Source organism: Coregonus lavaretus (assembly GCF_964263955.1).
Source record: "Coregonus lavaretus genome assembly, contig: SUPER_35_unloc_2, whole genome shotgun sequence".
Taxonomy (NCBI): Eukaryota; Metazoa; Chordata; class Actinopteri; order Salmoniformes; family Salmonidae; genus Coregonus; species Coregonus lavaretus.
The window spans coordinates 3,198,243-3,220,570 of NW_028167180.1; the positions used below are offsets into that span (position 1 = coordinate 3,198,243).

Sequence of the window (22,328 nt, forward strand, 5' to 3'; positions counted from 1 at the left end):
TTGATTTGTTCGATTTGGACACTGAAGAAACGACAGGCAGAGGGACCAGGCTGCAGCATTGTTACAGAGGTGATGGAAGATTTCATCAAGCAGCTGAGGCACAACTTCTCCACCAGATTTGAAGACTACAGCATGTCCAAGGATATCATTGCGTTTGTACGTGATCCTCGCACAGTCAGCCCAGGTGGAGAATTCTCCTCCCTTGCTAAGAAAACGATACCCTCGCAGGATTATGCCGCAATTCAAACTGAGCTGATTGAATTCCAGACATCGAGACAAATCAGGAATGCGCTCAGGAGTGCTGAATCCTTTTGTGCGTTTTTGGTTACATGCTCAGAGGAATACGGCACAATAAAGAAATGTGCACTTTATGTGCTAACAATGTTTGGATCGACTTACACCTGCACGTCCTCATTTTCCTCTATGAACGCAATATAGACTCACGTCAGAAACTGGCTTTCACATAAGTCAATCGAGTGCTGCCTGCGCATCAAAATCACACCCATCTTAAGCGACATCCACAAGATCGTGTAAATCGTAGATCGTGGGAAATGCAACTTTTCCCATTGAGTAAGTCACTTAGTTGCCTATATGACTGTATTTAGTAAATACTAACATTATTGTGAGTGCTTATCCAGGGATATTTAGGTCTCAAGCTGACAGTATTTTCTGTTTGTTCTGTCGTTAAAGGAGCAGGCTTTCTCGATACAGACATTCAGACAGATGATTGTTTTATGTAGGATGCTAAATTTTTAGCCAGTTGCAATTGTAAGTAGGACTAATAACAAACTTCCCACTTCTATTTGGCCATATAGTGTTTTATTGTGAAAGATGCTGTTAAGCCTCATAGCCTACCTCAGTCAGTTAAGTTATTTTAAATGGGACTAGCCTCGGAAGAAATAGACGCCAATTAAGCCCTCTTGTTGTTTGTAAAGTCAAATTAAAATGAAGATTATTGTTTAAATGAATTACTCGACTGGTGTAGCTTTTCTCCATTTGTTGCTGTGCAAAACTTGCATAACAAGTTAGCTATATTTTCAGCACCAGGCGCTGTTCACCTCCTATTGAATGCTCTGCGGTTGCAGCTTTACGTTTCAGCACCACAAAATGGTCCACTGCTTGCTTTATTAGTTGACTGTCTCCTGCATTCTCTCTCTTCTCATGAATGAAGTTAAAATGTAACTTTTGCATTAATTAGGTAGGGTAACTTCCTTCTTGGGACATTGCATTTGGGAGTTTTTGCATCTCGGGTCCGAGATTTTTTTATTATAATAGTTTTTTTAAATCAAATAAATATTCATAATTAATTTTGGGGGCTTTGGGGGGCCAAATAATATTGCTTGCGGGCCAAGCCAGTTGGGGAACCCTGCTTTAAGGAGACCAGAGCTATGTAGAGTTTGTCTACCGTTCATGAGGCCCAGGGGAGTGGAACTGTGGTCTAATAGACTCTAACTGTGGCCTAACTAGACTAACTGTGGTCTAACTGGGCTCTAACTGTGGTCTATATAGACTAACTGTGGTCTAACTAGGCTCTAACTTTGGTCTATATAGACTAACTGTGGTCTAACTAGGCTCTAACGGTGGTCTATATAGACTAACTGTGGTCTAACTGGGCTCTAACTGTGGTCTAACTAGGCTCTAACTGTGGTCTAAATAGACTAACTGTGGTCTAACTAGGCTCTAACTGTGGTCTATTAGGCTCTAACTGTGGTCTATCTAGGCTTTAACTGTGGTCTAACTAGGCTTTAACTGTGGTCTAACTAAACTAACTGTGGTCTAACAAGACTAACTGTGGTCTAACTAGACTCTAACTGTGGTTTAACTAGACTAACTGTGGTCTAACTAGGCTTTAACTGTGGTCTAACTAGACTAACTGTGGTCTATCTAGACTCTAACTGTGGTCTTTTGTAAGTCGCTCTGGATAAGAGTGTCTGCTAAATGATGTAAATGTAAATGTAAATGTCTAACTAGACTCTAAATGTGGTCTAACTAGACTAACTGTGGTCTAACTAGACTAACTGTGGTCTATATTTGTTACATTATATTGTGCATATAAAGGTAAACAGTGATGTTAAACAGTTACGTTTTTACAGCTATCAATACATATTAAATGACAGCAGTTTTCTATTTTTGCTTCCATTCTGTTCCATATGTAACATGTGTTCATTCAACTGATTAAATACATCTATATACTGTGATCCAGGTATGTCATTTACTTGTCAGGTACACTGTATTACTAAGTGTTATAATGTACTAATAGTAACTCCAGTGTTTTCCTTCTAAATGGTGTCAGTTATTAGTTGACATAGCACAGTTTAAAAAAAAAAACTCTTTAGATAATAGATAGAAAATAGTCCTTATCATTAAAGGTATAGCAGTACCAGAATTGACCACTAGATGGGTTACGTAATCTATGGAAAGTGGCCAATTCTGATTCAGGAATGTATGCTTTTTCCTAAGACTTCTCATTATTTAGTATTCACACTGACCTTATTCAGTTGCGGAATGTGCTCTGCAGGTGTGGCTACCTTGCGCGTTCTGAATGCATTTCATTCAACCACTGAAAATCCTCCCATTTGTTGGCTAACCGTTTTTCTTGTGGAGTTTTCATTCAATAGGGTTTTCAGCACATTTATCTTAAGACATCCCTTTAAATACGCTGTAACTTTTAGTTAGAAATTTGTCGAGACTCACTAGAATATATAGAGAGAACGGGTTCAGAATATTAGGGACCAATGAAAGAAAGACATCTAAATATATGCATATTAGTCTCTGTTTCAGCACCAATTGATAGATTTAAAAAGACTCTGATCTTGTAGATTACTTAGGTTTAGGAAAGTATTTAGGTATCATAAAAATTAAAAAACTGGTTTGAAGAGCCTTTACGCACGAAACAAAGAAAACGGTGGTTTGAATCATTCAACCCATGGTAATGTTGGAAGATTAGTGTACATAGAATTATAATAGGGAGAACAGTGTACAATAGTAGACTATACCTTCGTCTGTTGCCTGTACTAACCATGGAACTGTGTGATGACACGGCCAAGTATTGTGCCATGCGTCAGGTTCACACTGTTACAGCTTTGTCTGTTCTCCGCTCCATAACGAGTGACAGTTCATATAAGGAAATCAGTCAATTGAAATGATTTAATTAGGCCCTAATCTATGGATTTCACATGACTGGGCAGGGGCGCAGCCATGGGTGGGCCTGGGAGGGCATAGGCCCGCCCACCTGGGAGCCTGGCCAACCCACTGGGGAGCCAGGCCCAGCCAATCAGAATGAGTTTTTCCCCACAAAAGGGCTTTATTACAGATGTCTCCAGCGATCATAAAAGGTAAAATGGATCCAAAACAAATGTCATTTATATTTACAATTCTCAAACGGATTACTCATTTAGCTCTTATCAAGTTGTACAGTGCATGGAGAATGGTGTTATTTCTATCAGAAAAAAATGAAGTAGATGCTTCTTCCACTTGGAACTGGTAGGTTCGCTAGACCTTATTCATGGTTTCCTTGGGCGTAAAGGTGGTGGAATTAAGTCAAGGTCAGAATATTGTGTATCTGTAGACACACCTCTGCCACACCTTCATTTATTCAAGCTCCACCGCAAAGGAATAGTGGGTGAATAGCATGCTATTCTCATGCTTAAGTTCAAGGTAAGAATACGCATAGAGAGAAGTGCATTAAAAGGGAATTACGTTCCATTAACAAGCTCTTAACTCAGGTCAGAATCATTAAACCTATGTAGATTAAAATAAATTTCCTTGTCTAGTACATCTCTGTTTTATACTTGATCTAATATTAACATGGAATCTAGAAGGACAAGACAAGTCTCTGTTTTATACTTGATCTAATATTAACATGGAATCTATGTCACGATCATCGAATACAGAGGACCAAGGCGCAGCGTGGAATGCGAACATACTTTTATTTTTAATGATCACACGAACAAAACAACAAACGATACGAACCGTGAAGTCCTACGGTTACACAAACCAAACGGAACAAGATCCCACAAACACTGTGGAAAACAGGCTGCCTAAGTATGGTTCCCAATCAGAGACAACAAGCTACAGCTGATTCACGTTGCCTCTGATTGAGAACCACACTGGCCAACATAGAAACAAATGAGCTAGATAAACAACCTAGAATACAAAACACATAGAAACAACACACCCTGGCTCAACATAACAGAGTCCCAGAGCCAGGGCGTGACAGTACCCCCCCCCCAAAGGCGCGGACTGCGACCGCTCCAAACATACACCGAACAGGGGAGGGCCGGGTGGGCATTCCTCCTCGGAGGCGGTTCCAGCTCCGGGCTTGACGCCCACCCTCCAACAAACCCCCCCATAGCGCCCCTGGTCCGCTCTGGCCCTGCTGGCTAGATCTGGACTGGACATCGGTGGAGCGGATCGCTCAGGCGCCGATGTGGAGCAGCTAACCGGTACCTGACCAGGCACCGGTGACCCAGGCACGGGCTGTGCCGGACTGACGACGCGCACCACAGGCTTGGTGCGGGGAGCAGGAACGGGCCGGACTGGGCTGATGATGCGCACTACAGGCTTGGTGCGGGGAGCAGGAACAGGCCGAGCCGGGCTGGCGACGCGCACCCTAGGCTTGGTGCGGGGAGCAGGAACAGGCCGGCCCAGGCTGACAACGCGCACCCCTGGCTTGGTGCGGGGAGCAGGAACGTGCCGGACCAGGCTGACGACGCGCACCACAGGCTTGGTGCGGGGAGCAGGAACAGGCCGGCCCAGGCTGACGACGCGCACCCCTGGCTTGGTGCGGGGAGCAGGAACGGGCCGGACCAGGCTGACGACGCGCACAACAGGCTTGGTGCGGGGAGCAGGAACGGGCCGGACTGGGCTGACGATGCGCACCACAGGCTTGGTGCGGGGAGCAGGAACAGGCCAAGCCGGGCTGGCGACGCGCATCACAGGCTTGGTGCGAGGGACAGGAACAGGCCGGACCGCACTGGGAACACACACCACTGGCCTTACATGGGGATCAGGAACGGGCCGGACCGGACTGGCTACACGCCTCAGTACCTCTCGCCGTGCCTCTACATCTTCCTTCCCTCTACTCGCCAATGGCTCCTGTAACTCGGTGGCCTTCTCTCCTCGTCCACTGACTCGCCCCTTATCTGCCTCCAGCAGCCCCGTCGTCCACGGTGTGAGCCCCCCCCTAAAAAAATTCTGGCCGTCTCTCCTCCCCGTGGGCCAGGCCTCCATGGCTCTCGCCAGACTCTCGCTCCTCTACTCCCAAGTCCAACCTCTCTCCTCCTCCCGCGGCTTGACCCAGTCGAGGTTGATATCCTTTAGAGCCCTCTCTGGCGTTGGCTTCTGGACACGCTGCTTGACCCAGTCGATGTTGATATCCTTTAGAGCCTTCTCTGGCGTTGGCTCCTGGACACGCTGCTTGGTCCAGTTATGGTGGGATCTTCTGTCACGATCGTCGAATACAGAGGACCAAGGCGCAGCGTGGAATGCGAACATACTTTTATTTTTAATGATCACACGACCAAAACAACAAACGATACGACACGTGAAGTCCTACGGTTACACAAACCAAACGGAACAAGATCCCACAAACACTGTGGAAAACAGGCTGCCTAAGTATGGTTCCCAATCAGAGACAACAAGCAACAGCTGATTCACATTGCCTCTGATTGAGAATCACACTGGCCAACATAGAAACAAATGAGCTAGATAAACAACCTAGAATACAAAACACATAGAAAAAACACACCCTGGCTCAACATAACAGAGTCCCAGAGCCAGGGCGTGACAATCTAGAAGGACAAGACAACTCTCTGTTTTATACTTGATCTAATATTAATATGGAATCTAGAAGGACAAGACACCTCTCTGTTTTATACTTGATATAATATTAACATGGAATCTAGAAGGACAAGACACCTCTCTGGTGACAAAATCACAATGTATGAAAAGCAAAACAAAAAGACTTGCCAAACAAAAGGGATTCAAACAAACTGGTTGGGAGGCTACTTTCATATAGCTTCTCTGATCAATAATCACCTGTCAATCATCCACACCTCAGAGCAACAGGGTTGGGGTCATTTCCATTTCAAGAAATAAACTGAAATTCCAACTCAACAATGTTGCTCTCAGGCTGTTTATCTGGCAGCTCAATTCTGATTTTTAGCCTAATGGCGAAGGTACACAAAGATGGAGGAATTCAGATATGACGTCATTGTTTGAGAACTATCCACAGACTACTGCGCGCGGCATGGTTCAATGTGCCTATAAAGCAGCACAATCTACTTTTTTGTTTTTCAAATTGCCGCTGTCTTGGAGCTAGAAGTGGGATCATGTATACTGTGCTAATGCCAATACAAAAAAAGAGCAATGGAGAGCACTGTACAATACGGCAAACTTTAGCAAGTTAGGCGTTTGTGGTAAGTACATGAGGGCCGCCATCTTCATGCACCTTCGCCATTATTGGCAAAAGAGCTGATCTGATTGGTCCAAAGACCAATTATGAAAAAAAAGAATTAGAATTGAGAAAAATGTGATTTTCAGTTTGTTCCCTGAATTGACTTCTAAATCTCTATTGCTTGCTGTTTGGGGTTTTAGGCTGGGTTTCTGTATAAGCCCTTTGTGACATCTGCTGATGTAAAAAGGGCTTTATAAATACATTTGATTTGATTTTGATTTGACTGAATGGAATTGACCCCAAACCTGGTGAGAAATCACTCTTCCTTAAAGGCCCAGTCCTCCAAGAACCTGGCCCTGCCTGCTGCTGCCCCCTGGTGGTAGGATGTGGATACCTGGCCCTGCCTGCTGCTGCCCCCTGGTGGTAGGATGTGGATACCTGGCCCTGCCTGCTGCTGCCCCCTGGTGGTAGGATGTGGATACCTGGCCCTGCCTGCTGCTGCCCCCTGGTGGTAGGATGTGGATACCTGGCCCTGCCTGCTGCTGCCCCCTGGTGGTAGGATGTGGATAACTGTCCCTGCCTGCTGCTGCCCCCTAGTTGTAGAATGTAGATACCTGGCCCTGCCTGCTGCTGCCCCCTGGTGGTAGGATGTAGATACCTGGCCCTGCCTGCCTGCTCCGCCCTAGTGGTAGGATGTGGATACCTGGCCCTGCCTGCTGCTGCGCCCTAGTGGTAGGATGTGAGTAGTGGAAATAGACTGGTTTTGTCTCCATAATCTCTCCCTCCCGAAGTGTGCACTCGTTCACTACTCTCCACACATGTAAAAGCATTGGGTTGGTGTAGGCATGGAGGGAGTTTCTATATACCCGTCATTTCCTTTCAAATCCATGAAGGGAAGTGAACAAGTGCACATTACAGGAGAAAGGAGATATTATTTGGATGCAACCTGTTTCCCTGGCATAATCCACTTGTCTACCTCCATTCCTAACATCATATCACTGTATCCCATATCAAATGTTTATTTTTGCGAGTTGTGACAGTTACTAAATGCTTCGGATAGAACGTGATTGAATGTGGCAGGAAAAAACGGTTTGAAAGTAGTTCTGTTTTGAACGTTGTTCATTAAATGTGTGATATTTTCATTGTCCCAAATGACAGGTATTTATCCATGGCTTGAGCAGGGAAGTCTGGATAGGACTTCATGACAGCCATACAAAGGAAGTTTGGGAGTGGGTTGATGGGACACCTTACTACTTCATGACAGCCATACAAAGGAAGTTTGTTAGTGGGTTGATGGGACACCTTTCTACTTCATGACAGATATACAGAGGGAGTCTGTCAGTGGGTTGATGGGACACACCTTACTACTCTATCTTATTGAGTTGTGTTGGATATCCATATAAAGTTTGAAGCAGTTTTAGTTTTTATTTGTAATTAAACTGACATTACATCAGAAATTATTATGGAGTCCAGTGAACTAAATATACAGTAGAAGTTATCAGGTCTTATATTAGCAGTGAAGAATACATACCATTATGTAATGTATTGTAGTGAATTTGGGGGCTAACCCCTCATCCAGCGACTGTCAACCCAAGAGATATGAAACCTGCTAGGTTGCTAGGTGTTGGGTTAAGGTCACTACAGTATTACCTCAGTATAGACCAGGTTATGAGGTTGCTAGGTGTTGAGTTAAGGTCACTACAGTATAAACTCAGTATAGACCAGGTTATGATGTTGCTAGGTGTTGGGTTAAGGTCACTACAGTATAAACTCAGTATAGACCAGGTTATGATGTTGCTAGGTGTTGGGTTAAGGTCACTACAGTATTACCTCAGTATAGACCAGGTTATGAGGTTGCTAGGTGTTGGGTTAAGGTCACTACAGTATAAACTCAGTATAGACCAGGTTATGATGTTGATAGGTGTTGGGTTAAGGTCACTACAGTATAAACTCAGTATAGACCAGGTTATGATGTTGCTAGGTGTTGGGTTAAGGTCACTACAGTATAAACTCAGTATAGACCAGGTTATGAGGTTGCTAGGTGTTGGGTTAAGGTCTCTACAGTATAAACTCAGTATAGACCAGGTTATGATGTTGATAGGTGTTGGGTTAAGGTCACTACAGTATAAACTCAGTATAGACCAGGTTATGATGTTGCTAGGTGTTGGGTTAAGGTCACTACAGTATAAACTCAGTATAGACCAGGTTATGAGGTTGCTAGGTGTTGGGTTAAGGTCACTACAGTATAAACTCAATATAGACTAGGTTATGATGTTGCTAGGTGTTGGGTTAAGGTCTCTACAGTATAAACTCAGTATAGACCAGGTTATGATGTTGCTAGGTGTTGGGTTAAGGTCACTACAGTATTACCTCAGTATAGACCAGGTTATGAGGTTGCTAGGTGTTGGGTTAAGGTCACTACAGTATAAACTCAGTATAGACCAGGTTATGATGTTGATAGGTGTTGGGTTAAGGTCACTACAGTATAAACTCAGTATAGACCAGGTTATGATGTTGCTAGGTGTTGGGTTAAGGTCACTACAGTATAAACTCAGTATAGACCAGGTTATGAGGTTGCTAGGTGTTGGGTTAAGGTCTCTACAGTATAAACTCAGTATAGACCAGGTTATGATGTTGATAGGTGTTGGGTTAAGGTCACTACAGTATAAACTCAGTATAGACCAGGTTATGATGTTGCTAGGTGTTGGGTTAAGGTCACTACAGTATAAACTCAGTATAGACCAGGTTATGAGGTTGCTAGGTGTTGGGTTAAGGTCACTACAGTATAAACTCAGTATAGACCAGGTTATGAGGTTGCTAGGTGTTGGGTTAAGGTCACTACAGTATAAACTCAATATAGACCAGGTTATGATGTTGCTAGGTGTTGGGTTAAGGTCACTACAGTATAAACTCAGTATAGACCAGGTTATATGATGTTGCTAGGTGTTGGGTTAAGGTCACTACAGTATAAACTCAATATAGACCAGGTTATGGTGTTGCTAGGTGTTGGGTTAAGGTCACTACAGTATTACCTCAGTATAGACCAGGTTATGATGTTGCTAGGTGTTGAGTTAAGGTCACTACAGTATAAACTCAGTATAGACCAGGTTATGATGTTGCTAGGTGTTGGGTTAAGGTCACTACAGTATAAACTCAGTATAGACCAGGTTATGAATTTTTTTTTTTTTTTTTTTTTTTTTTTCACCTTTATTTAACCAGGTAAGCCAGTTGAGAACAGGTTCTCATTTACAACTGCGACCTGGCCAAGATAAAGCAAAGTAGTGCAATAAAAACAACACAGAGTTACATATGGGGTAAAAAAAAAACATAAAGTCAGAAATACAACAGAAAATATATATACAGTGTGTGCAAATGTAGCAAGTTATGGAGGTAAGGCAATAAATAGGCTATAGTGCAGAATAATTACAATAGTATTAACACTGGAATGCTAGATGTGCAAGAGATAATGTGCAAATAGAGATACTGGGGTGCAAAATAGCAAAATAAATAACAATATAGGGATGAGGTAGTTGGGTGGGCTAATTTCAGATGGGCTGTGTACAGGTGCAGTGATCGGTAAGGTGCTCTGACAACTGATGCTTAAAGTTATTGAGGGAGATAAGAGTCTCCAGCTTCAGAGATTTTTGCAATTCGTTCCAGTCATTGGCAGCAGAGAACTGGAAGGAATGGCGGCCAAAGGAGGTGTTGGCTTTGGGAATGACCAGTGAGATATACCTGCTGGAGCGCAGACTACGGGTGGGTGCTGCTATGGTGACCAATGAGCTAAGATAAGGCGGGGATTTGCCTAGCAGTAATTTATAGATGGCCTGGAGCCAGTGGGTTTGACGACGAACATGTAGTGAGGACCAGCCAACAAGAGCGTACGGTTAAGGTCACTAGAGTATTACCTCAGTATAGACCAGGTTATGAGGTTGCTAGGTGTTGGGTTAAGGTCACTACAGTATAAACTCAGTGTAGACCAGGTTATGATGTTGATAGGTGTTGGGTTAAGGTCACTACAGTATAAACTCAGTATAGACCAGGTTATGATGTTGCTAGGTGTTGGGTTAAGGTCACTACAGTATAAACTCAGTATAGACCAGGTTATGAGGTTGCTAGGTGTTGGGTTAAGGTCACTACAGTATAAACTCAGTATAGACCAGGTTATGATGTTGCTAGGTGTTGGGTTAAGGTCACTACAGTATAAACTCAGTATAGACCAGGTTATGATGTTGCTAGGTGTTGGGTTAAGGTCACTACAGTATAAACTCAGTATAGACCAGGTTATGATGTTGCTAGGTGTTGGGTTAAGGTCACTACAGTATAAACTCAGTATAGACCAGGTTATGATGTTGCTAGGTGTTGGGTTAAGGTCACTACAGTATAAACTCAGTATAGACCAGGTTATGATGTTGCTAGGTGTTGGGTTAAGGTCACTACAGTATAAACTCAGTATAGACCAGGTTATGAGGTTGCTAGGTGTTGGGTTAAGGTCACTACAGTATAAACTCAGTATAGACCAGGTTATGATGTTGCTAGGTGTTGGGTTAAGGTCACTACAGTATAAACTCAGTATAGACCAGGTTATGATGTTGCTAGGTGTTGGGTTAAAGTCACTACAGTATAAACTCAGTATAGACCAGGTTATGGGGACTGTCTGGTAATTAGTCAAATCTTATGTTATTGGTATAGAAAAAGTAATGATCAGTAGGCTGGATATATTATAAACATTGTATTGTGAAGACATGTTTATTTAGTTAATAGCATCACACTGAAACAAAGCCTGTCTGTCTGTTGAATTACACTGGACCAAAACCTGTCTAGCTGTCTGTTCAATTACACTGGACCAAAACCTGTCTAGCTGTCTGTTGAATTACACTGGACCTAAACCTGTCTTGCTGTCTGTTGAACGTGTCTATGGATAAACATGGAACAGAACATTAGAGTGTGGTATTCAGGAAGGATTCTGGAATGTTGAGTACGAACAGATTCCGGATCTAGAACCTGGAGTGTGTATGAAGTTCAGTGTTCTGGAATGCTTTAGCCAGATGTTCTGGAGGAGTGTAATGTTGATGTGATTGTGACATCTTCACACCTTGACCACAGCCTTGCCGATGTTGTCTCCCTGTAGCATGCCCATGAAGGCAGCAGGCATGTTGTTGAAACCACTGGTGATGTGTTCATTGCATCGCAGCTTGCCCTGAAGGATCAACACAAACATTTCATTCTCCTCCTCGTCATCAGCGTCATCATTACTGTCATCACCATCATCATCCTCGTCATCATCATCATCACCGCCGTCATCACTGTCATATTCTTCCTCATCATCATCATCATCAGGCTTACACAGTGTTTGGCAACAGTTTTCATGGATTCACATGACTCAACAAAACTACCTTCAGAAGGAATCTTTACTGGATGGGTTTCTATTGTATCCTGAACGTCCATAACACTGGTAATAGAACACTGGTAATAGAACACTGGTAATAGAACACTGGTAATAGAACAGTGGTAATAGAACACTGGTAATAGAACACTGGTAATAGAACAGTGGTAATAGAACACTGGTAATAGAACAGTGGTAATAGAACACTGGTAATAGAACAATGGTAATAGAACAGTGGTAATAGAACACTGGTAATAGAACAGTGGTAATAGAACACTGGTAATAGAACAATGGTAATACAACACTGGTAATACAACACTGGTAATACAACACTGGTAATACAACACTGGTAATAGAACACTGGTAATAGAACACTGGTAATAGAACAGTGGTAATAGAACAGTGGTAATAGAACACTGGTAATAGAACACTGGTAATAGAACAATGGTAATAGAACAGTGGTAATAGAACACTGGTAATAGAACAGTGGTAATAGAACACTGGTAATAGAACTGTGGAAATAGAACACTGGTAATAGAACAATGGTAATACAACACTGGTAATAGAACACTGGTAATAGAACAATGGTAATACAACACTGGTAATACAACACTGGTAATAGAACACTGGTAATACAACATTGGTAATACAACACTGGTAATAGAACACTGGTAATATAACACTAGTAATAGAACAGTGGTAATAGAACACTGGTAATAGAACACTGGTAATAGAACAATGGTAATAGAATAGTGGTAATAGAACACTGGTAATAGAACACTGGTAATAGAACACTGGTAATAGAACAATGGTAATAGAGCACTGGTAATAGAACAATGGTAATACAACACTGGTAATAGAACAATGGTAATAGAGCACTGGTAATAGAACACTGGTAATATAACACTAGTAATAGAACAGTGGTAATAGAACACTGGTAATAGAACACTGGTAATAGAACAATGGTAATAGAGCACTGGTAATAGAACAATGGTAATACAACACTGGTAATACAACACTGGTAATATAACACTGGTAATAGAACACTGGTAATAGAACACTGGTAATATAACACTGGTAATAGAACACTGGTAATAGAACACTGGTAATATAACACTGGTAATAGAACACTGGTAATAGAACACTGGTAATACAACATTGGTAATACAACACTGGTAATAGAACACTGGTAATATAACACTAGTAATAGAACAGTGGTAATAGAACACTGGTAATAGAACACTGGTAATAGAACAGTGGTAATAGAACACTGGTAATAGAACACTGGTAATAGAACAATGGTAATAGAACACTGGTAATAGAACACTGGTAATAGAACAGTGGTAATATAACACTGGTAATAGAACATTTACATTACATTTACGTCATTTAGCAGACGCTCTTATCCAGAACGACTTACAAATTGGTGCATTCACCAACACTGGTAATAGACCACTGGTAATAGAACACTGGTAATAGAACACTGGTAATAGAACACTGGTAATATAACACTGGTAATACAACATTGGTAATACAACACTGGTAATAGAACACTGGTAATATAACACTAGTAATAGAACAGTGGTAATAGAACAGTGGTAATAGAACACTGGTAATACAACACTGGTAATAGAACACTGGTAATAGAACACTGGTAATAGAACACTGGTAATAGAACACTGGTAATACAACATTGGTAATACAACACTGGTAATAGAACACTGGTAATATAACACTAGTAATAGAACAGTGGTAATAGAACAGTGGTAATACAACACTGGTAATACAACACTGGTAATATAACACTGGTAATAGAACACTGGTAATAGAACACTGGTAATAGAACAGTGGTAATAGAACACTGGTAATACAACACTGGTAATAGAACACTGGTAATAGAACACTGGTAATAGAACACTGGTAATACAACACTTGTAATAGAACACTGGTAATGGAACACTGATAATAGACCACTGGTAATAGAACACTGGTAATAGAACACTGGTAATAGAACACTAGTAATACAACACTGGTAATAGATCACTGGTAATGGAACACTGATAATAGAACAGTGGTAATAGAACACTGGTGATAGAACACTGGTAATACAACACTGGTAATAGAACACTGGTAATAGAACACTGGTAATATAACACTGGTAATAGAACACTGGTAATAGAACACTGGTAATATAACACTGGTAATAGAACACTGGTAATAGAACACTGGTAATAGAACACTAGTAATAGAACACTGGTAATAGAAAACTGGTAATAGAACACTAGTAATAGAACACTGGTAATAGAACACTGGTAATATAACACTAGTAATAGAACACTGGTAATAGAACACTAGAAAATAGAACAATGGTAATAGAATACTGGTAATAGAACACTGGTAATAGAACACTGGTAATAGAACAATAGTAGTAGAACCCCGCTAGTAGAACCCTCTCCCTGTACCTCAGTCATCCAGGCCATCAGCCTCCTCAGTGACTGCTGGTGTTTGTGTTTCCAGCGACCACACAGGAAGCCCTCCATCCTCAGCTGCTTGAAGATCATATGGGTGTGGACATACGGCCCTGAAATAGAAACACATACAGTAGCCTATATATTAACATATACAGATATAAGGATCCAGTTACACAGATGCAGATATAGTAAGATCATATGGGAGTGGACATAGGGCCCTGGCTAATAAACAAATATCTGTCTGTGGTGTGGACAGTATACCTGTCTGTGGTGTGGACAGTATACCTGTCTGTGGTGTGGACAGTATACCTGTCTGTGGTGTGGACAGTATACCTGTCTGTGGTGTGGACAGTATACCTGTCTGTGGTGTGGACAGTGTACCTGTCTGTGGTGTGGACAGTATACCTGTCTGTGGTGTGGACAGTATACCTGTCTGTGGTGTGGACAGTATACCTGTCTGTGGTGTAGACAGTATACCTGTCTGTGGTGTGGACAGTATACCTGTCTGTGGTGTGGACAGTATACCTGTCTGTGGTGTGGACAGTATACCTGTCTGTGGTGTGGACAGTATAGCTGTCTGTGGTGTGGTGTCGTTGTACATTGAGATGCTTCCACACAGAGCTATTCTGCCATACTCTCTCATCTGAGGCATCACTACACTGGAGAACTTCCCACCAACCTGGACAGAGAGAGAGAGAGAGAAAGAGATTGGACTTCGATACACACACGCACACACACGCATGTGCACACACACACACACACACACAGACAAAGAGTGCGTCTGTGTGTGTGAGTGGTGCAGCGGCCTCACGTTCTCAAAGGAGCAGTCGTATCCGTGTGGCGCGGCCTCCCTGAGTGAGTTCTCCAGAGAGGTGACAGTCTTGTAGTTGAAGACCTGGTCAAAACCCAGCTCCTTTAGATAGGACACCTTGGTATCTGTCCCCGCACAGCCCACCACTGTACAGCCCTGAGGACACACACACACACACACACACACACACACACTGACTCACTATACATTATGAAAGTCACTGATAACTCACAGAGGCACATGGAATATAGAACACAACTTGGAAGTAACTAACACTGGAGACGTGGTGGGAACGCTGTGGGAACGTTGGGGGAATGTTGTACCTTGATCTTGGCGATCTGTCCCACCACTGAGCCCACGGCCCCTGCTGCAGCATTCACCAAAAGAGTCTCCCCCTCCTTTATCTCACACACTTCCTCTAGTCCATACAGGGCTGTCAGACTGTAGAGAGATATCATCACACCTCCTCTAGTCCATACAGAGCTGTCAGACTGTAGAGAGATATCACCACACCTCCTCTAGTCCATACAGAGCTGTCAGACTATAGAGAGATATCATCACACCTCCGCTAGTCCATACAGAGCTGTCAGACTGTAGAGAGATATCATCACACCTCCTCTAGTCCATACAGAGCTGTCAGACTGTAGAGAGATATCATCACACCTCCTCTAGTCCATACAGAGCTGTCAGACTGTAGAGAGATATCATCACCACACCTCCTCTAGTCCATACAGAGCTGTCAGACTGTAGAGAGATATCATCACACCTCCTCTAGCCCATACAGGGCTGTCAGACTGTAGAGAGATATCATCACACCTCCTCTAGTCCATACAGAGCTGTCAGACTGTAGAGAGATACCGTCACACCTCCTCTAGTCCATACAGAGCTGTCAGACTGTAGAGAGATATCATCACACCTCCTCTAGTCCATACAGAGCTGTCAGACTGTAGAGAGATATCATCACACCTCCTCTAGCCCATACAGGGCTGTCAGACCGCTGAGAGATATCATCACCACACCTCCTCTAGTCAATACAGGGCTGTCAGACTGTAGAGAGATATCATCAACACACCTCCTCTAGTCCATACAGAGCTGTCAGACTGTAGAGAGATATCATCACACCTCCTCTAGTCCATACAGAGCTGTCAGACTGTAGAGAGATATCATCACACCTCCTCTAGTCCATACAGAGCTGTCAGACTGTAGAGAGATATCATCACACCTCCTCTAGCCCATACAGAGCTGTCAGACTGTAGAGAGATATCATCACACCTCCTCTAGTCCATACAGAGCTGTCAGACTGTAGAGAGATATCATCACCACAGCTCCTCTAGCCCATACAGAGCTGTCAGACTGTAGAGAGATATCGTCACACCTCCTCTAGTCCATACAGAGCTGTCAGACTGTAGAGAGATATCATCACACCTCCTCTAGTCCATACAGAGCTGTCAGACTGTAGAGAGATATCATCACACCTCCTCTAGCCCATACAGGGCTGTCAGACCGCTGAGAGATATCATCACCACACCTCCTCTAGTCAATACAGGGCTGTCAGACTGTAGAGAGATATCATCAACACACCTCCTCCAGTCCATACAGAGCTGTCAGACTGTAGAGAGATATCATCACACATCCTCTAGTCCATACAGAGCTGTCAGACTGTAGAGAGATATCATCACACCTCCTCTAGTCCATACAGAGCTGTCAGACTGTAGAGAGATATCATCACCACACCTCCTCTAGCCCATACAGAGCTGTCAGACTGTAGAGAGATATCGTCACACCTCCTCTAGTCCATACAGAGCTGTCAGACTGTAGAGAGATATCATCACACCTCCTCTAGCCCATACAGGGCTGTCAGACTGTAGAGAGATATCATCACACCTCCTCTAGTCCATACAGAGCTGTCAGACTGTAGAGAGATATCATCACCACACCTCCTCTAGTCCATACAGAGCTGTCAGACTGTAGAGAGATATCATCACACCTCCTCTAGTCCATACAGAGCTGTCAGACTGTAGAGAGATATCATCACACCTCCTCTAGTCCATACAGAGCTGTCAGACTGTAGAGAGATATCATCATCACACCTCCTCTAGTCCATACAGAGCTGTCAGACTGTAGAGAGATATCATCACCACACCTCCTCTAGTCCATACAGAGCTGTCAGACTGTAGAGAGATATCATCATCACACCTCCTCTAGCCCATACAGAGCTGTCAGACTGTAGAGAGATATCACCACACCTCCTCTAGTCCATACAGAGCTGTCAGACTGTAGAGAGATATCATCATCACACCTCCTCTAGCCCATACAGAGCTGTCAGACTGTAGAGAGATATCATCACACCTCCTCTAGCCCATACAGGGCTGTCAGACCGCTGAGAGATTTCATCATCGCCACCATCTTCTTCACCCTCATCACCACTATATCTCTCACACCTCTCAACCACACACACACAGAGAGAGAGAGAGAGAGAGAGAGAGAGAGAGAGAGAGAGAGAGAGAGAGAGAGACAGAGAGAGAGAGAGAGTTCCATCCTACCCAGGCATGCCGATGGCCCCCAGGGCCAGGGAGAGGGGGATATCCTGGGGCCAGTCGGGCAGCACAGGGGTCAGCTCTGCCCCATCACACACCCAGTGACTCCTCCATCCACAATCACTGACCACATGGCAGCCCACCGGGAAGCTGGGGTTACAGCTCTGGATCACCCTGGAGGGAGGAAGGGAGTGAGGGAGGGATAGAGAGAGAGAGGTGGAGAGAGAGAGACAGAGAGCAAGAGGTGAGTGTGTGAAAACATGTGTCAGTAAGTATATAGTGTGTCAACATGAGTGTCAGTAAGTCTATAGTGTGTCAACATGAGTGTCAGTAAGTATATAGTGTGTCAACATGAGTGTCAGTAAGTCTATAGTGTGTCAACATGAGTGTCAGTAAGTCTATAGTGTGTCAACATGAGTGTCAGTAAGTCTATAGTGTGTCAACATGAGTGTCAGTAAGTCTATAGTGTGTCAACATGAGTGTCAGTGAGTCTATAGTGTGTCAACATGAGTGTCAGTGAGTCTATAGTGTGTCAACATGAGTGTCAGTGAATCTATAGTGTGTCAATATGAGTGTCAGTGAGTATATAGTGTGTCAACATGAGTGTCAGTAAGTCAAAAGTGTGTCAACATGAGTGTCAGTAAGTCTATAGTGTGTCAACATGAGTGTCAGTAAGTATATAGTGTGTCAACATCAGTGTCAGTGAGTCTATAGTGTGTCAACATGAGTGTCAGTGAGTCTATAGTGTGTCAACATGAGTTTCAGTAAGTCTATAGTGTGTCAACATGAGTGTCAGTGAGTCAAAAGTGTCAACATGAGTGTCAGTGAGTCTATAGTGTGTCAACATGAGTGTCAGTAAGTCTATAGTGTGTCAACATGAGTGTCAGTAAGTATATAGTGTGTCAACATGAGTGTCAGTAAGTCTATAGTGTGTCAACATGAGTGTCAGTAAGTCTATAGTGTGTCAACATGAGTGTCAGTAAGTATATAGTGTGTCAACATGAGTGTCAGTAAGTATATAGTGTGTCAACATGAGTGTCAGTAAGTATATAGTGTGTCAACATGAGTGTCAGTAAGTCTATAGTGTGTCAACATGAGTGTCAGTAAGTATATAGTGTGTCAACATCAGTGTCAGTAAGTCTATAGTGTGTCAACATGAGTGTCAGTAAGTCTATAGTGTGTCAACATGAGTGTCAGTAAGTCTATAGTGTGTCAACATGAGTGTCAGTGAGTCTATAGTGTGTCAACATGAGTGTCAGTGAGTCTATAGTGTGTCAACATGAGTGTCAGTGAGTCTATAGTGTGTCAACATGAGTGTCAGTGAGTCTATAGTGTGTCAACATGAGTGTCAGTAAGTCTATAGTGTGTCAACATGAGTGTAAGTGAGTCTATAGTGTGTCAACATGAGTGTCAGTGAGTCTATAGTGTGTCAACATGAGTGTCAGTGAGTCTATAGTGTGTCAACATGAGTGTCAGTGAGTCTATAGTGTGTCAATATGAGTGTCAGTAAGTCTATAGTGTGTCAACATGAGTGTCAGTAAGTCTATAGTGTGTCAACATGAGTGTCAGTGAGTCTATAGTGTGTCAACATGAGTGTCAGTGAGTCTATAGTGTGTCAACATGAGTGTCAGTGAGTCTATAGTGTGTCAACATGAGTGTCAGTGAGTCTATAGTGTGTCAACGTGAGTGTCAGTAAGTCTATAGTGTGTCAACATGAGTGTCAGTAAGTCTATAGTGTGTCAACATGAGTGTCAGTAAGTCTATAGTGTGTCAACATGAGTGTCAGTGAGTCTATAGTGTGTCAACATGAGTGTCAGTGAGTCTATAGTGTGTCAACATGAGTGTCAGTAAGTCTATAGTGTGTCAACATGAGTGTCAGTAAGTATATAGTGTGTCAACATGAGTGTCAGTAAGTCTATAGTGTGTCAACATGAGTGTCAGTGAGTCTATAGTGTGTCAATATGAGTGTCAGTAAGTCTATAGTGTGTCAACATGAGTGTCAGTAAGTCTATAGTGTGTCAACATGAGTGTCAGTGAGTCTATAGTGTGTCAACATGAGTGTCAGTAAGTCTATAGTGTGTCAACATGAGTGTCAGTAAGTATATAGTGTGTCAACATGAGTGTCAGTAAGTCTATAGTGTGTCAACATGAGTGTCAGTGAGTCTATAGTGTGTCAATATGAGTGTCAGTAAGTCTATAGTGTGTCAACATGAGTGTCAGTAAGTCTATAGTGTGTCAATATGAGTGTCAGTAAGTCTATAGTGTGTCAACATGAGTGTAAGTGAGTCTATAGTGTGTCAACATGAGTGTCAGTAAGTCTATAGTGTGTCAATATGAGTGTCAGTGAGTCTATAGTGTGTCAATATGAGTGTCAGTAAGTCTATAGTGTGTCAACATGAGTGTAAGTGAGTCTATAGTGTGTCAACATGAGTGTCAGTAAGTCTATAGTGTGTCAATATGAGTGTCATTGAGTCTATAGTGTGTCAATATGAGTGTCAGTAAGTCTATAGTGTGTCAACATGAGTGTCAGTAAGTCTATAGTGTGTCAATATGAGTGTCAGTAAGTCTATAGTGTGTCAACATGAGTGTAAGTGAGTCTATAGTGTGTCAACATGAGTGTCAGTAAGTCTATAGTGTGTCAACATGAGTGTCAGTAAGTCTATAGTGTGTCAACATGAGTGTCAGTAAGTCTATAGTGTGTCAACATGAGTGTCAGTAAGTCTATAGTGTGTCAACATGAGTGTCAGTGAGTCTATAGTGTGTCAACATGAGTGTCAGTAAGTATATAGTGTGTCAACATGAGTGTCAGTAAGTCTATAGTGTGTCAACATGAGTGTCAGTGAGTCTATAGTGTGTCAACATGAGTGTCAGTAAGTATATATTGTGTCAACATGAGTGTCAGTAAGTATATAGTGTGTCAACATGAGTGTCAGTGAGTCTATAGTGTGTCAACATGAGTGTCAGTGAGTCTATAGTGTGTCAACATGAGTGTCAGTGAGTATATAGTGTGTCAACATGAGTGTCAGTAAGTCTATAGTGTGTCAACATGAGTGTCAGTAAGTCTATAGTGTGTCAACATGAGTGTCAGTGAGTCTATAGTGTGTCAACATGAGTGTCAGTAAGTCTATAGTGTGTCAACATGAGTGTCAGTAAGTCTATAGTGTGTCAACATGAGTGTCAGTAAGTATATAGTGTGTCAACATGAGTGTCAGTAAGTATATAGTGTGTCAACATGAGTGTCAGTAAGTCTATAGTGTGTCAACATGAGTGTCAGTGAGTCTATAGTGTGTCAACATGAGTGTCAGTGAGTCTATAGTGTGTCAACATGAGTGTCAGTGAGTCTATAGTGTGTCAACATGAGTGTCAGTGAGTCTATAGTGTGTCAACATGAGTGTCAGTAAGTCTATAGTGTGTCAACATGAGTGTAAGTGAGTCTATAGTGTGTCAACATGAGTGTCAGTGAGTCTATAGTGTGTCAACATGAGTGTCAGTGAGTCTATAGTGTGTCAACATGAGTGTCAGTGAGTCTATAGTGTGTCAATATGAGTGTCAGTAAGTCTATAGTGTGTCAACATGAGTGTCAGTAAGTCTATAGTGTGTCAACATGAGTGTCAGTGAGTCTATAGTGTGTCAACATGAGTGTCAGTGAGTCTATAGTGTGTCAACATGAGTGTCAGTGAGTCTATAGTGTGTCAACATGAGTGTCAGTGAGTCTATAGTGTGTCAACATGAGTGTCAGTAAGTCTATAGTGTGTCAACATGAGTGTCAGTAAGTCTATAGTGTGTCAACATGAGTGTCAGTAAGTCTATAGTGTGTCAACATGAGTGTCAGTGAGTCTATAGTGTGTCAACATGAGTGTCAGTGAGTCTATAGTGTGTCAACATGAGTGTCAGTAAGTCTATAGTGTGTCAACATGAGTGTCAGTAAGTATATAGTGTGTCAACATGAGTGTCAGTAAGTCTATAGTGTGTCAACATGAGTGTCAGTGAGTCTATAGTGTGTCAATATGAGTGTCAGTAAGTCTATAGTGTGTCAACATGAGTGTCAGTAAGTCTATAGTGTGTCAACATGAGTGTCAGTGAGTCTATAGTGTGTCAACATGAGTGTCAGTAAGTCTATAGTGTGTCAACATGAGTGTCAGTAAGTATATAGTGTGTCAACATGAGTGTCAGTAAGTCTATAGTGTGTCAACATGAGTGTCAGTGAGTCTATAGTGTGTCAATATGAGTGTCAGTAAGTCTATAGTGTGTCAACATGAGTGTCAGTAAGTCTATAGTGTGTCAATATGAGTGTCAGTAAGTCTATAGTGTGTCAACATGAGTGTAAGTGAGTCTATAGTGTGTCAACATGAGTGTCAGTAAGTCTATAGTGTGTCAATATGAGTGTCAGTGAGTCTATAGTGTGTCAATATGAGTGTCAGTAAGTCTATAGTGTGTCAACATGAGTGTAAGTGAGTCTATAGTGTGTCAACATGAGTGTCAGTAAGTCTATAGTGTGTCAATATGAGTGTCATTGAGTCTATAGTGTGTCAATATGAGTGTCAGTAAGTCTATAGTGTGTCAACATGAGTGTCAGTAAGTCTATAGTGTGTCAATATGAGTGTCAGTAAGTCTATAGTGTGTCAACATGAGTGTAAGTGAGTCTATAGTGTGTCAACATGAGTGTCAGTAAGTCTATAGTGTGTCAACATGAGTGTCAGTAAGTCTATAGTGTGTCAACATGAGT

At 42.5% G+C, this 22,328-nt stretch overlaps 1 protein-coding gene across 1 annotated transcript in view; it reads right to left on the reverse strand.

Annotated features, from left to right (window-relative positions):
* Positions 1–11,116: 11,116 nt before the first annotated feature.
* LOC311110223 (prostaglandin reductase 1-like) overlaps positions 11,117–22,328 on the reverse strand; it is a gene marked incomplete at its 5' end in the record, with an annotated part of 101,392 nt that continues 90,180 nt past the window's right edge. The window contains 6 exons of the mRNA XM_084188761.1: positions 11,117–11,597; positions 14,246–14,364; positions 14,804–14,933; positions 15,066–15,221; positions 15,389–15,506; positions 17,609–17,776. Coding sequence (XP_084044887.1) covers positions 11,487–11,597; positions 14,246–14,364; positions 14,804–14,933; positions 15,066–15,221; positions 15,389–15,506; positions 17,609–17,776 — 802 coding nt within the window. The 3' untranslated portion in view covers positions 11,117–11,486. The remainder of the gene's footprint in view (positions 11,598–14,245; positions 14,365–14,803; positions 14,934–15,065; positions 15,222–15,388; positions 15,507–17,608; positions 17,777–22,328) is intronic.